Source organism: Schistocerca gregaria, chromosome 1 (genome assembly GCF_023897955.1).
Source record: "Schistocerca gregaria isolate iqSchGreg1 chromosome 1, iqSchGreg1.2, whole genome shotgun sequence".
Lineage (NCBI taxonomy): Eukaryota > Metazoa > Arthropoda > Insecta > Orthoptera > Acrididae > Schistocerca > Schistocerca gregaria.
Window position 1 is genome coordinate 308,766,193 of NC_064920.1, and position 17,040 is coordinate 308,783,232.

General features: G+C 38.6%; 1 protein-coding gene across 4 annotated transcripts in view; it reads right to left on the reverse strand.

Moving 5' to 3' along the window:
- Positions 1-1,327: 1,327 nt before the first annotated feature.
- Positions 1,328-17,040, reverse strand: part of LOC126343077 (D-2-hydroxyglutarate dehydrogenase, mitochondrial) — a 73,152-nt gene continuing 57,439 nt past the window's right edge. For 2 of the 4 annotated variants that reach the window (XM_050001910.1, XM_050001911.1), the window contains exons 7-8: positions 11,785-11,953; positions 1,328-2,464 (exon numbers count right to left, since the gene is read on the reverse strand). In XM_050001910.1, the coding sequence (XP_049857867.1) occupies positions 2,211-2,464; positions 11,785-11,953 (423 nt within the window). In that variant the 3' untranslated portion in view covers positions 1,328-2,210. Of the gene's footprint in view, positions 2,465-11,784; positions 11,954-12,001; positions 12,171-17,040 lie in introns of all 4 variants that reach the window. The other 2 variants (XM_050001909.1, XM_050001912.1) reach the window with 1 other exon arrangement.

Genomic DNA, 17,040 nt, shown 5'->3' on the forward strand with positions numbered 1-17,040 from the left:
TTGAAACACTGAAATTGCTGGGTATTCTCAAAAATCTGCTAATACCTGGTACAATCAATTTATCGCTTTCATGCGTCTTTCATTTCATTAATATAGCTTGAAAGAGAAACCCTTGTGTGCGTTACCAGATGCCTAAGTTGATATCTAAAAGTGTGCTGATATGTCATTTAATGCCAGGAAACCATCGCCACCTCCTTAAAAGTAGTAGTAGTAGTAGTAATAATAATAATAATAATAATGAAAACTTAAAATCATGCTTCTGTCGCCAAAGTGATTATATATATATATATATATTACAAAATACAAGGCACACTTCAAGGATTTCATCATTTACCGAAGTTTGTGTGAGAATTACGTGAATATTATCTGTCAGCAGGCACTGTATCTCACCTTTCCTTATGTTATCTACGTGGAAAATTAGTAGACTGATGATATGGCATGATTTTCTGATAAAATTCATAATTTTTCCTTAATGAATGTGTTAATCTGGCAATAATATTTCACATTTCTATCTTACTTAATCAGCATAGAGCCCAACATTCTGACAGAAATCAGCTTTCAACAATGGAAGTACAAGGATGTGACTCGTCAAATATGTAATATACTGGCCGTAGGACAACTACGTTATGCTTCTTCCTCTTGTGGATTGCTTACCCTTCACCTGCAGGCGTATCTCCTTTGGAGACTATTTACAAATACCACAAGAGCACTACATGTTGTGGACATGATGCTGTATACAAACAGTCTGTTGATACACTGGTGTTGTGGACATGATGCTGTATACAAACAGTCTGTTGATACATTGATTGTTACAGGTGCCACAGGGCACATCAGCTATTCTTCCGATCAGTATATGCATCAGTGCATCAGGAAACTGGCTCCACTGCTATCGAGGAAAGAAATACTGTCTGCATGTCACGTGGTTGTGGACATACTTCCGTATGCTGGATACTTCAGGTGAAGTGCAACCTCCAATGGCTGCATTTAACTAATCGTTCTGTTCTGTCCAGGAAAGAGGTATAATCTTACCTTGCCACACTGCTTCATCGTTCTCTGCACGGCATGGCCCTCTTACAATGACCGCTGCATAGTGACTCATGATAAGGCTTCTATCGAAACTGATATTACTCCAGAGAAGATTGTTTTTGTTATTCTCAAGTGAACACAAATGATCCTTCAATTGTTATTAGGACTTGTGTACTTGTGCCACAAACAAAGTGTTCTTGGCTTCAACCTGGGAATAATCATTCAATACAGCAAGCACCACCCATGATGGGCTTTAACAGTGATAATGAGGATTAAACCAGGATTTAACAAAATACAATAATTTTTCTTAAAGAAAACACAATATTTTTAATAACAACTTATATTGTGTCATTCAACCACAACAGACTGACACTTGTCAAAAATATACGTGATATAAAATTAAATATTTCACTTTGTATGTTTACAACCCACATGTTCTCAGGAATCAGCGCATTAATAAACAAAATGCATACTAACAGTCTTAGTTGATTATCAACAATGATTAACAGCAAAGATACATGAAATGACTAGCTTAGACATTATTTATGAATAAGTATGATTTTTATGAAAGTGAATTTTAACACTGTTTTCCCCCAAATATTTATTTGCTTCACTGCACAATACTTTCAGGACTATTATTACTATTTTGTAAATACATGATTATTTGAGCAAATTACAAATTAATCTAGTTGTAAATAATAGATATAATTCTTATCAGTGCTCATTATTGCATCTTCATTCTTACGTTTCTTCAAGGGTTATAGAATGTACCAATTGTGTCTAAAGAATTACTTTAACTAGCAAGAACATCTTTTGCATTAGGTATTTGTTACAGTTCATTTCATTTCTACAAAATAAAATTCTCAAATATAAATTGGTCTTATCAAAACATATCTCTTCTGCTTCTGTTGTAAATGGTCTTAATAAAATAAATATGACAGCAACCTCAGAAGAAACAGCATTGCTGCTTAAGTTTGTCTGTTTTTATTGTTGGTAAGTACCTTTTTTTCTTTGGTCAATGGTATTCACTATTCAAACAATTGAATCAGAATTTTTTATATGTCTTAGTTAAATAAATTTAACCATGCACATTAAAAGATATTTTCAGGTTGTTATATGAATGTGAATCAGTATAGCTGAAAACATTTCACAAAAACATGAGGATACTGTCTGCCTAGCTCAGCTCATTCTGGAAGCACCTTGTATGGATTTAAAATGCCTTTGGGATCCATAAGTTTCTTTATCTGCTTCATTAACCCAATGGCACTCTGTGACTTGGAATAATGCATTACCTTTGGTTTCTTGAAGCCAATACCATGCTCTGCTGATATACTTCCTCGTACCTGTGATGTCCATTTGAAAACATATGACTCTATTAGAGAGTCAAGATCATGCTCATACTGCTTGGAAGTCACATTGAGATGCAAATTTCCATCACCTGTGCATACAATCAGATTCTATAGATTATAACTGAAAGCATAGTTCATTTAGAATAAAACCACAAATAAAGTACACTATAACATTGAATAAGTAATAACCAAGGACTGAAAAAGAAGGAAATATGGAAGCAGAGTTAGCACAGCTGTAGGGAGGGAAACAAGAAAGGGAGGGAGACGGTGTGTGTGTGTGTGTGTGTGTGTGTGTGTGTGTGTGTGTGTGTGTGTGTGTGTGTGTGTATAGAGGGAGGGAGGGAGGAATGGCATGACTGGCAGTGGAGGGGAAGAAAGAGAGGAAAAAATTTTTCTTGACATTATGTACATTATACTTATTAAATACCCGGAGTAGAAATCACGCAACAAATAAAGGGTGCTGACTAAAAATAGTGAAAAAAGAGATTTTATATATCGCTGGGAAATGGGTCATGGGCAGGATCAAGGGAAGCCACTGAGAAAATAATGTGAGAGGACCCACGACAAATAAGGGCCCAAGATAATAAAGTGAGATGAAGAGAAATAAAGATAATAATAAAGAAAATAGCAGGCGAGGTATGTATTTACTAATGAGACAGTATAAAGGAAAGTGGTTGGTAATGAGTTTGAGTTGTTTCTGTGCATCAAGTATGGAGCAAGCAACATGTAATTACATGTGTAGCCATAGTGTTACAGCTGAGCTGAAGTTTCAGTTGTTTTTGTGCATGAAGTATGGAATAAGAAACATGTAATTACATGTGTAGCCACAGTGCTAGAGCTGAGCTGATAGTTACTGATATTATGATATCTTCATTTTATATTTTCATTGCTCTTTTGCAATGCAATAGGAACAACAGCCTCATGAAGAAACTTCTGATAGAATAACAATGTGTGAGGACTAGGCTTTGAATCAGGATATTTGTCTTTAGTGGCTATGCTCTTACCAACTTAATCATCTGAGTACACCTCACAACAAATTCAATGCTTCCATCTACTAATATTTCTTACTCAGCTCCTGATCACTTTATGGCTCTGATATTACAACAACAAAACAGTAAGCATTATGGTATCTTGCCCACTGGAGTTAATTTACTGTAATTATTGTAATGTGAATTCAACTGAGCAAATTAATTCAAAATAAAAAAGCTTACTTTTGCTACATTTAAAGTCTTGTTGATAAGCAAAGCATTTGTGAAGGAGTGTGATTTTATTTTGATAAGTTTTTCTGTGTGAAACATCTGAAGCTCAGCTTGAAGAAACATTCTGAAAATGCCTTGAAGCAATGCTTGTGTCTTATTATTACTGAAACACTATTGATTTCCAGAAGACTGTGGCAAGCGACAAATGCAATGATATTGTTTTAAGGTGTGTTTGCAAGATAAGGATGAGACTCCACTGTCTTCTCTTTTAGTGAGGTATTAATATCTCAAGACAGTATAAATGTCAGGAATATGTAAAAATAGATTTCTGTCTAACAAATAAATGTTAAATAATATTTAATGATATTCAATGCTAAAGACTGGAACTACACTGAGGCGACAAAAATCATGGGATACCTCCTAATATTGTGTTGGACCTCCCTCAGATTAAACAAGTCGTTAGAAGTTCCTGCAGAAATACTGAGCCGCCATGATTCCTAGACATTTATAATTGCAAAAATGTTGCTGCTGCAGAATTTTGTGAATGAACTGACCTCTTGATTATGTGTTCAGTGGGATTCACATCAGATAATCTGGGTAACCAAATCATTTACACACATTGTCCAGAGCGTTCTTCAAACCAATCACAAACAACTGTGGCCCAATGGCAGGGTGCACTGTCCTCCGCACAAATTCCATCATTCTTTGGGAACCGCAAATGGCTGCAGCTGGTCTGCAAGTAGTCAAACATAACCATTTCCAATCAATGATTGGTTCAGTTGGACAAGAGGACGTAGACCGTTCCTTGTAAACACAGCCCACACCATTATAGGCCCACCACAAGCTTGCACAGCACCTTGTCGACAACTTGGGTCCATGGGTTCATGGGGTCTGTGTCACATTCTAACCCCGCCATCAGCTCTTATCAACTGAAATTGGAACTCATCTGACCAGGCCATGGTTTTCCAATTGTGTAGGGATCAACTGAAATTGTCACCAGCCCGCGAGAGGTGCTGTAGGCAAAGACACTCATGTCTGTTGTCTGCTGCCATAGTCCATTAACGCCAAATTTGCAGCCCCGTCCATACAGATTTCTGCAGTTATTTCATGCAATGTTGCTTGCCTGTTTGCTGTGACAACTCTACACAAACGGTGCTGCTCTTGGTCATTGGCCACCTGTTGTCTGTGGTGAGAGGCTATGCCTGAAATTTGGTATTTGTGACACATTCTTGACACTGTGGATCTTGGAATATTGAATTACCTAACAATATCAGAAATGTAATGTCCACATCTAGCTCCAAATATTATTCTACATTCAAAGTGTCTTAATTCTGGCATGGGGTCATAATTACGATGGAAATCTTTTGGTATGAATTATCTAAGTACAAAAGACAGCTCTGCCAATGCACTGCCTTTTGTACCTTGTGTATGCAATTCTACCGTCATCTGTGTATGTGCATATCACTAGCCCAAGACTTCTGTCACTTCAGTGTATATACACAAGGTAGCTTTGAGACAGAGATATGAAATTTGTAAGCTCTATAATAGTTGCTTATGCACTAAACAAGACAAAAAAATAACTAAACACAAAGCAGAAAGCTACTGCAGATATGAAGTACAATTCTGGCACAGTGGCCTGGGAACATAAAGTATCTAAAGCAATCAATGACTGCTTTACCTACAGAGCTAATTCTGAAATAGTTCAACTAGTATTTGGGTACATACTACACAACATAGAGAGAATGTTTCATTACGAAAATAACAGTGTAAATTATTCTAAAGGAAGAAATGACAATTAAAAAGTTAGTGTATCACAAAGCACAATAAGCTAATCAGACATGGAGCACAAACAAATGAGTGGTGTGGTCTTGCCCTTTTCATGGGAATCTTTTATGGTGGCATGCAGTTACACCCACCCCCCCCCCCCCCCCCACACACACACACACAGAGAGAGAGAGAGAGAGAGAGAGAGAGAGAGAGAGAGAGAGAGATTGCCTTTCTGACATTCAACATTAACTGTTTCAGCAGCCACCTACTATCAAAGCCACCTTATTTGCCAACCACTTCCTTACTCACAAGAATACATATATAAATAAATCTACAGATATAAATAAATCTACAGAACTACCATGGGTATATGAGTGATACTGTCTCGTTCCAGTTTGTGTACTGTATACAAAAATCCTTCCTACCTACTCACAATTTTAAATCTTAATTAATCAATTAGGTCGTGATCCCGACCCATGATAAAGACACTAATCTGCTGTTGCCTTCAATCTCAATATCTGATCTATCCCCCAATTTTAATTCTAAGCCCAATGAACGATCTTCCTGCTTCTTAATCTCCAGCTTTGCACTTGCCACATTAAAACCTGTGAGACCAACTAATCACTAACACAGCTTATGCAATATAATAAAGAATACAGTAGACATGCTGTTGTGAGCAGCTGTCTGTATTCATTTTGCAGACGTGCATCTGGGAGAAATCACACATCAATCAAAAAGGGAAAAACAACGCTTAATGAGAGTGATGGGGCTCTATAGCATGAGTCAGACAAGAAATCTGCAATAGCTAACGAAAATTAAGTAGTAGCAATAAAAGGAAGATAATTTCATGTTAAGAAAAATGTAAGGCAGGGACGCAGCTTATCACCACCTGTTGAGCCTGTATGTCAAAGAAGACTTGGTCGAAGTGAAGGGAAAATTAATCAGTAGAAGTAACAGGAATTGATACCAAAGCTAGCATCCTAGCTGAAAGTAAGGTATATTCAAAAGAAATTTTTAATGGCAAACTACTTTCTTCTTCTACGAGTCCATTAACGGATTTTGGCAACTGTGATGCATCTTTATTCTATAAAATACAGTATGCAGTAGTTGATCTGTATTTGGTAGACAAGCCCACTGCTTTATGTTATTTGACCACAGTACTGTTCTTTGCCCTTTTCTTCCCTTTTATTATCAACTGCACAAGTATGTACTTATATTTGATGTTCCATAAGATATGTCCTAGGTAGGTGCTTTTCTGTTTTAAACTTTGTTAACATTTCTTGCTGTTTTTGTACCCATTGCAATACTTTGGTGTTAGCTATTCTTTCTGTCCATGGTGTAACAGTTCAAATAGTGAGACTAAACTCTGAAGATAAGGTTAAGCTCAATATTGGTCATGCTTCAATCAAAGGGAGCAGGTGGGTAGCCAACAGCATTGGCTGTGAGGAGAGTGGCTGGCTGGATGGCATTTTTCGGCAATGGAGAGGGTTATTGCCACTCGTTCAATGACGAGAGCCCCGGGAATGGTGGACACAGAGAATTTGTCCCATGCTTTGAAATTTTTGTGAAAGATGCATTTTGAACCCTGGAGCCACTAAGAACTACGAGGCTGTTGTGAAAACTTGGAATGGAGGTGTCTAGGGGACTTCCAAACACCAAACATGGCTAGGTTGGGCTGTTCCCAGATGTATTTGTCATGGTCCCTTGTGTCCCCTGGAGTTGCTGTGGAACCATGGCAGCTCTTGGAACTCTGAGGCTGTTTTGCAAAGCCAGGATGGAGAAGTGTTGGTGGCTGCCATGTGTTGCTTTCTTGTGAACAGTAGTAGGTATGGTTGCCAGGTCACTGTTATACCAAAATATTCGTCTGAAGAAGTGAGAGAGGCAGTGGGGGTAACTGGCAATAGAGTGACCAATTTTTTAAAGGATTTCATATTGCTTTCAGCTATTAGAATATTAAATCCGTTAAAAAGGAAACAACAGGCATAAATTTCAGAACTCGATTTAAACAACATTTAGACTGCTACAGACTTGATAAATGTAACAAATCAGCAGTAGCAACTCACATTAAAGACACAGGCCACCCTTTGGAAATTGGAGACAACCACGAAATTTTACACAAAAGTGGAAAAAGTAAAAGAATGGATAACATGGAAGAAATGGAAATTTTCATACATAATACAAAGCATGGAGATAACATTCTTAATGAGATAACTGAATTCAAAAACTCAAAATTCTTTAACAGCCTTAAGCCAGTTGTAACTTAATAGATTCAAGATGTGTCAATGTAAATAAATGACTGCAAATCTGTCAGTACCACGACTATTGATACAAAACATAAATGAAATGAAATGATCGTATGGCATTGTTGGCCGGGAGGCCCCATGCGAGGAAGTTCGGCCGCCGTATTGCAAGTCCTTTTCAGTTGACGCCACTTCGGTGACTTGCGAGTCAATGATGATGCACACACAACACCCAGTCATCACGAGGTAGAGAAAATCCCCCGCCGGGAATCGAACCCGGGACCCCGTGCGCAGGAAGCGAGAACGCTACCGCAAGACCACGGGCTGCGGACAAAACATCAATAGTTGATACTGACTCTCATGCTACAAGTCCGCCATCTTGTGTTATGTGCATAATGTCTACATTTATGTCGAAGCATTTTGTGCAGTAAATTACATCGGAAATCAGTCACAGAATACAATATGCAATAGTGTAATGTTACTCAAGAGCTCTGCCATTACACCAGTGGTGCAAGGTGATGAAATAATAAGTGATCAACTGTCATATAAAAGCCTTTCACGTTATTTTTGCAACACAAAATTGATGCAAAACTATCTGCATCTCATACATGCTGTAATATCATACAAAGTTAACCACAAGAAAAAACCAGCAGAAGACATCACTGACATACTGATATTGATTTTTGGCCATCCACTACCCCCCACCCCCCCACCCCCCCCCCCCAAACGCCACTACAGTAACAAACAATTGACAAAGAGTTCTAGGTTAATCTAGTTCAAGTCGGCTTATTTTTAAGTAACATCTCTCTCTATGTATGTATAAATGCCTGAAGATGAACAGAACATCTTTGAAACATGTTGTATTGTGTTAAATTAAACAAAAAACAAAAAAATAAAAAAGTGACTGGTAGCAGAAATTACCAATAGTTTAAACCTTATTTGTGATAGTGTAAAGGAGGAGTGCTTATTAGACAACATAAATAGAAACTAGAGACCTTACTTTCCAAAGTCTAAAATGATGGAAACAGATATTAAAGGATGTGAATAGAAACTCTTTTTTACTTTTAATCTATATTGCCATACCCGTTGAGCAGTCAGTCTCTCCACTTGTAAGTGTTAAATGTCCTAAGTGCTATCATTCCTTTTTCAGTGTCCACCGTAATCTTTGTGTGATGATACGTTAGGCTTCTGTGTAGTGTCTGTATTTCTGCGTTGGGATCCCTACAGTTCAATGATTCTTATGGACAGATTCTGGGTCATCGTGACTGTTAGATGAGCCACTGATTTCTGTTTATGATAATTTCCCATGTCTCATGGGATGAACCTTTTACAGTGAGACTGGTGACCCAAAGTAATTACAGTTCTCAGTGTTGGAAGAGTTGGTATTAAAACTACTGACAGCAACCAACTTGATTTAAGTAGTCTGCTTAAGGGAGAGATCTTTGCTACTGTATTTTAAGCATTCTGTGGCAAATTCAAGTCTCAAAAGTCTCAATCTTCTTTGCTGTTGACATACTTATTGTCAATCCTTTAGAACTGTACAGGAGTGTACACCATATGTAATAACATCTTACAAACTGAACTCTAAGCTTTACATCTAGCTCTGTAATTGTGAGAATTTTATGAAAGCATTATAGGTGTTCTCTATCTGACATTTTGTCTCCAATCTTCACAGAGCCACATTCTAAGGTATCTAACTTCTCTACTCTTTGTATTGTGGAGCCATTGAATAATAAATTTGCTTATGTAAAGGAGTCAGGCTGTCCTGTGACAATTATAAAATGCATCTTTTTGGTGTTGATATTCAGACTCAGATTTCTGCTGCCACCAATATTGATTGTATCATGAAGATAGTGAATGCTGTTGATGAAAACTCCAGTAATCTTTATCCTTTCTTCTATCCCACAAAGTGCTTCTTGAGGGATACTCTGAGTTCAAATTGAATAATAGGGGTGACAGAACACATCCTTGTGAGACACCTCTGCAGATTTAACAAAGTCAGTGTCCTCATTATCAAACTTAACCTGTGCTCTCTGATTGCAATATAAATTCTCAGTATAGTGGATATGTTTTTGATCTACTGTATATCCAGTCTTTTATGAAATTCCATTAGTTTATGATGACATACTCTGTTTTTTCGTAATCAGTCAACAAAGACTTGCCTCATTAATGAATTTCTGACATGACCTCTGAGGGATGACTTTCAGAAATATTTTCAAGAATGGCTCATAAGACTAACGAGTACACAACCTTCACATGTGCACATTCTTCTATATTGTACACTTTGTTGAAACGTTAGTGTAAGACTAACACTATCTTTATCAAGAAGTTTAATGAGTTCCACTGGAATTTCATCAGGTCTTGTCACTTTATTGATTTTTGCTACTGTGTTCAGAATTTGTAAAAGGCATAAAATTACAGACAAAAGTAATTAAGAGTAGTACAAAGGAAAATTATTCCTTCATAAAAACGGAATGTGCGAGAGATAGTAGAAGAAACAGGAGAGTTTTGTTATGAAGGAAGAGGAATAAACATGATAATTGAAGTAAAGAGAGCAACAGAATTTGATTGGTATGTGTGACATATTCTGAAGCTGTGTGTCTGGGAAACAATATTGTGCAGAAGTGAAACTTATGCACGAAAATGATGGAAGAAGACACAAATTTGTGGAAAAATCCATTCAGCGGAAGGTATAGGTCTTCAGGGTACGAATTATGGTATTCAAGGTTTTTTAAATAGATGCTGAAAGGGACAAGATAGGGAAAATATGGTAGAGAGAGAGACAAAAATCGGATTTGTGAAACAGATTGTCAATGATGCTGGGTGCTGTAGGAATGCAGGAATGACAAGTTTAGAACACATCAGAAAAAGACAGAACAGCATTACAGTAGTGACAATTTGACAATGTGGAATGCATCAAAGGTACATCAATAATCACATCTTTAATTTTATTCAGTTATCAGATGACTTACTATGCTCCAGGTTAACAGTGTTGAGAAACTGAGTAATGTGAGCTGATATAGCACTCCATGAACATATGGAAATTATCACACAAAAATGGTATGCACACTATTGAGCTAACTGTGCAAAAACCAGTACTTTTAAATGCTTAATAGTTGCCAAATACTTTTGTTGAATGTGATTTGTGCAAAACAGCAAAATGATTGGACTACATTTCTTAAAGAGATGCAGTATGATTTTTACTTTAAGAGCCTTCAAAACCCAATTATGGTGGGCTGTGTGACTGTATATCATATATACCTGTCAAGCTGCTATTCTAACTGTGAGTTTAGATACATGTAAACAAAGCTGATCAATTTTGTCATTTACTGCAGCAAAAGTTGTTAATAAACAATGGTTCCCAGTAAAGTGCTCTGACAATTTTGTGTTTGTCCAATAAAAATGATCTTTCCAGCCTGCCAAAAGCAATTAATCTGGGAGAGAATAATCAATGAAATGTGATTTTTTTGGGGAGGAGGGGGGGGGGGGGGGCAACAAGGCAGCCACATAAAAGGGCTAACCCCTATTCCATAATTTTTATAAATGTCACGTGAACATCTGTTTTGTATAAGCTTCCCAAACAAGCTTGTGTTTCATACAGCATCCAGTTAAGTATTTTAACATTCAGTATTTCACATGCACATGATTCGTATGTCCTCATTGTTGAGTACATTCATTAGTAATAATCTTACATCCTTATAAAATGAAAAATGAGAAGTTGGCAACCTACATCTATTTCAAATGAGTCATATATGCTCTAACAATTTATGACCTATTTGGGATTCTGTACAGATAATTTTTTATATGAAATTTCAAATGAAAGGGTGAAATATTTTATAATAATACAGAATTTTATGAAACCCTTCAAATATTTTCATGTAGATGATGTTCTGTTTCTATAACCATTTGAAGTCATCTGTTTTCCAATGAGTACACCAGTCCCAACTCTCTTACTTGATTCTGTATTAAAATGACAACTCAATCACACATAGGCACTGAGATACATAAAACAACCAACATAATTGATACATTTAAGAGACATGCAACAAGCACACTGATGGATATTCTTTGTCTGATCCTTATCTTAAAATGACAACTACATCACCATGCATGGACAATGATATGCAGAAAAAGGCAACATAACTGATACATTTAAGAGACGCACTGGATTTGAAATACAAAATAAAGTTATGCGTCTCTTACCTACATGTCCGTATCCTGTCACTCTCATAGCTTTTGTCTCCCTCAACATTTCTGCTACTTTGGGAACTGCAGCGTAGAACATCTTAGATGGTAATGAGATATCATATTTGTAGACATATCCATCATGTACTAGTCCTTCTGCCACACGCTCACGCAGCTGCCATAATTGCTGGTGAACACACAGTTAGACTGAATTAGTATTTCATTTATCACTTACCCAAATGGCCAAAGCCTGAGATGCGGAGAGCAGTGCTTTTCTGAAGATGAGACTTCAAAATTGGCACTAAACTGTAATAGTGCTGTAAAGGTACAGTCACATCACATGTATACAAATGTCCATCCAGTTGTAAAGCTTCTGCCATACGTTCTCTCAGCTCCCACATAGACTATGAGACAAATCCGTTCTTAGTCCTTTGACATGCAAGCATGTTCACAGAAAAGAAATTTATAATGATAAAACATAAAGCAAAATCTCCAAGCTATGCAACAGAAATATAAGTCTGTCCTGGCTCTACAACTCTCAGATTCAGTGAGTGCTGTCATTATATCTTCTCCTTACAAACAGCAGAATTCTGCTGCTTCTGTAACTTCAGTCAAAGGTTGATAGTCCATTTAAAATTGATTTTCACAAAATGTGTTACACAAATCTTAATAAAAGCACATTGACATAGAGCCATGTAATTTAACATCATCTGTTGCAGTCTTCGTTTCTTTTACTTGCAATAAAAAATTAAAAAATAAGTAATTTATTAAAGAATAGAATTCTGTTGTTACAAAATTTAACAATACTGATGTAATTGACTAATATTAAGATTCTAACAGAAGATAAACAGCTGTATTTAACATTATGAGAAAGGAGTACCTTTTTTCAGAGTAGCAGCTTTCGTTTTAATTTACTAAATTACATTTAATGGCAAAACAACCCACATGGAGCATGGACGTCGCTGCGGCAGGACAGCTTGTTTAACTATACCATAGGTGCAAACGACACTGGAGGGGCATCTGTGGAGAGACCAGACTAACATGATGGCTGGCCTGATTAATCATGTCTTGCTACGTTAGCCAAGATAGTCTTGCAGTGTTGTACTGCGGACAGCCAAAACCAAGGGGAAACCACAGTTGGTACATTAATCAAGAAAATGCAGCATTACTGCATGGTTTAATGATTATGCCACCCTCCTGGATAAAATATTACAGGCAAAAATTAATTCCTATTTGAATCCTTGGGTGGGAATTATTCAGATGATGCTGTCATCAGAAAAAACAAAACCGGTGTTCTACGAGTTGGAGTGTGGAATGTTAGCCCCTTATTCAGGTAGGTAGGTAGGTAGGTAGGTAGAGAATTTAAAAAGAGAAATCCATAGCAGAAGTAAGATATACAGTAGAACCCCTCTAATCCGACCTTGGATGGTCCGTCACTCCGCTTAGTCCAACCATGCTCAGGCTCGCGAGCCCGTGCTGACTTGTCACTGACTGGACGCCTGTCAGGCCATTCCTGTGGTGTCTATCGCTGTGCATATTGTTATACTGTATGTTATTGTGCAGTTTTATCCTTTGTTGAGATTAAAAAAAAACATTGTTGTTTTATTTCCTGTTCTCTACAGTACTTATTACTGTAGATTCATTGGGTGTACAGTTGTCCGATTTTCAACATGTCTGGATTCAAACTTATACACATAACTCTTTAACTAAATGAAAAATTAGCAGTGCTATAAAGACTGGGTGAAGGAAAATCGCTCCAAAAAATTGCAAAGGAACTGAATGTAGGTGTTATGACAATTAAGGATTGGAAGGAGAATTGGAAAGACATTGAATCCTATACAGTTATGATTGATGGTGAAAACACTCTGAAGAATTGCAAAACATTAAAAAAGCCTAAAAACTGCCCAATAATGCATTGTTGATGTGGTTTTGTCAAGAAAGAAGGAAAGGAACTCCAATATCCGGGCCAATTCTCAAAGAAAAAGCAATTGTTCTGCACAAAAAACTGGAAGTCAAAAGTAAATTTGCCGCCAGTGAAGGCTGGATTGATCGTTGGAAAACTGATCATGGTGCCCAATTTGTTTCTATTTCCGGTGAAAAACTATCTGCCGATCTTGCAGCTCCCAAGGAATTTTCTGTTAAGTTTCAAGAAATTGTAGAAGAAAATGAACTGTTACCCTGCCAACTGTATAACATTGACGAGACAGGGCTGAACTTTAAAATGTTGCCAACAAAAATGCTCGCAGCGTCAAATGAATCCATGGTAAGAACGAAACTTATAAAAGATAAAATAACAGTCATTCCTTGTAGCAATGCAGATGGTACCCACAAGCTCACCTTGTTCGTCATTGGCAAATCTAAGAAGCCAAGGGTATTCAAAAATATAAACTTATCTCCCTTGCCAGTTTATTACCGCAATCAAAAATCTTCATGGATGGACTGCAACCTTTTTAAATTCTGGTTTTTCGACGAGTTTGTGCCATCGGTCGAAAAAGACTTGATCCAAAAAAATCTGCCTGTTCGTGCACTACTGCTGCTGGATAATGCACCATCACATCCATCTGAGGAACATTTGGTGAAAGGGGACATAAAAGCTCTCTTTCTGCCTCCTAATGCGACCTCACTCATCCAACCAATGGATCAGGGCATTATTGAATGGTTAAAAAGGCAATATTGTAGAAAGCATATCAGCTAAATCTTGGAAAAATCTGAAGGAGGTCATAACTTATTTGAGGCAATGAAATCCCTGAACCAATGGATCAGGGCATTATTGAATGGTTAAAAAGGCAATATCGTAGAAAGCATATCAGCTAAATCTTGGAAAAATCTGAAGGAGATCATAACTTATTTGAGGCAATGAAATCCCGGAACATCAAAGATGATATCCACACAATCGCTGCAGCATGGGATGAACTGAAACCTGACACACTGCGGAAATTGTGGCGTTAGCTTTGGCCACAAGTTATGACTGAAAATGAGCATACCGAAGATGATCAGAACAATGACGCACTGGAAATCGTTAAAGACCTACAAACTCTGGAGCCGAACATCCCTGCCAATGAAGTTGAAGAGTAGATCAACAAATGTGAATGAGGACTCGGACGGCGAAGACGAACCCCCCACCGGGATTTCACACAACAAAGCAAAAAACGCTTTTGACATTGTCCTTCAGTACATTTGAGCAGAATCCAACTTCAACTCAATGGACGTTTTGTGGATAAAAAAATGAAGGAACACTGCAGTTAAATCTAGAATGACATCTGCTAAACAAAAATGTATCACTGACTCGTTTCCACGTAATTTGTTTTCATTTTTACTGTAAAAACAATGCACAGAGTATAATCATTTCTGAGTTTATACATACAGTAGTTTATTTCTTTGTAATATATATAACAAAGATTCCAAGTCTTACCAAGCGGGAAAGCGCCGGTAGACAGGCACAATAAATAAAACACACACACAGAATTTCTAGCTTTCGCATCCGACGGTTGCTTCTTCAGGAAAGAGGGAAGGAGGGGGAAGACGAAAGGATGTGGGTTTTAAGGGAGAGGGTAAGGAGTCATTCCAATCCCGGGAGCGGAAAGACTTACCTTAGGGGGAAAAAAGGACAGGTGCACACTCGCACACACACACATATCCATCCGCACATACACAGACACAAGCAGACATTTGTAAAGGCAAAGAGTTCAGGCAGAGATGTCAGTCGAGGCGGAAGTACAGAGGCAAAGAAGTTGTTGAAAGACAGGTGAGGTATGAGAGGCGGCAACTTGAAATTAGCGGAGGTTGAGGCCTGGCGGATATCGAGAAGAGAGGATATACTGAAGGGCAAGTTCCCATCTCCGGAGTTCGGATAGGTTGGTGTTGGTGGGAAGTATCCAGATAACCCGGATGGTGTAACACTGTGCCAAGATGTGCTGGCCGTGCACCAAAGCATGTTTAGCCACAGGGTGATCCTCATTACCAACAAACACTGTCTGCCTGTACCCATTCATGCGAATGGACAGTTTGTTGCTGGTCATTCCCACATAGAAAGCGCCACAGTGTAGGCAGGTCAATTGGTAAATCAGGTGGGTGCTTTCACACGTGGCTCTGCCTTTGATCGTGTACAGGACTGGAGTAGGTGGTGGTGGGAGGGTGCATAGGACAGGTTTTACACTGGGGGCGGTTACAAGGCTAGGAGCCAGAGGGTAGGGAAGGTGGTTTGGGGATTTCATAGGGATGAACCAAGAGGTTATGAAGGTTAGGTGGATGGCGGAAAGACACTCTTGGTGGAGTGGGGAGGATTTCATGAAGGATGGATCTCATTTCGGGGCAGGATTTTAGGAAGTCGTATACCTGCTGGAGAGCCACATTCAGAGTCTGATCCAGTCCCGGGAAGTATCCTGTCACAAGTGGGGCACTTTTAGGGTTCTTCTGTGAGAGGTTCTGGGTTTGAGGGGATGAGGAAGTGGCTCTGGTTATTTGCTTCTGTACCAGGTCGGGAGGGTAGTTGTGGGATGCGAAAGCTGTTTTCAGGTTGTTGGTGTAATGGTTCAGGGATTCAGGACTGGAGCAGATTCGTTTGCCATGAAGGACTAGGCTGTAGGGAAGGGACCGTTTGATATGGAATGGGTGGCAGCTGTCATAATGGAGGTACTGTTGCTTGTTGGATGGGTCTGATGTGGACGGATGTGTGAAGCTGGCCATTGGACAGATGGAGGTCAACGTCAAGGAAAGTGGCATGGGATTTGGAGTAGAACCAGGTGAATCTGATGGAACCAAAGGAGTTGAGGTTGGAGAGGAAATTCAGGAGTTGTTCTTCACTGTGAGTCCAGATCATGAAGATGTCGTCAATAAATCTGTACCAAACTTTGGGTTGGCAGGCTTGGGTAACCAAGAAGGCTTCCTCTAAGTGACCCATAAATAGGTTGGCATACGAGGGAGCCATCCTGGTACACATGGCTGTTCCCTTTAATTGTTGGTATGTCTGGCCTTCAAAAGTGAAGAAGTTGTGGGTCAGGATGAAGCTGGCTAAGGTGACGAGGAAAGAGGTTTTAGGTAGGGTGGCAGGTGATCGGCATGAAAGGAAGTTCTCCATTGCAGCGAGCCCTGGACGTGCGGGATATTTGTGTATAGGGAAGTGGCATCAATGGTTACAAGGATGGTTTCCGGGGGTAACAGACTGGGTAAGGATTCCAGGCATTCGAGAAAGTGGTTGGTATCTTTGATGAAGGATGGGAGACTGCATGTAATGGGTTGAAGGTGTTGATCTACGTAGGCAGAGATACGTTCTGT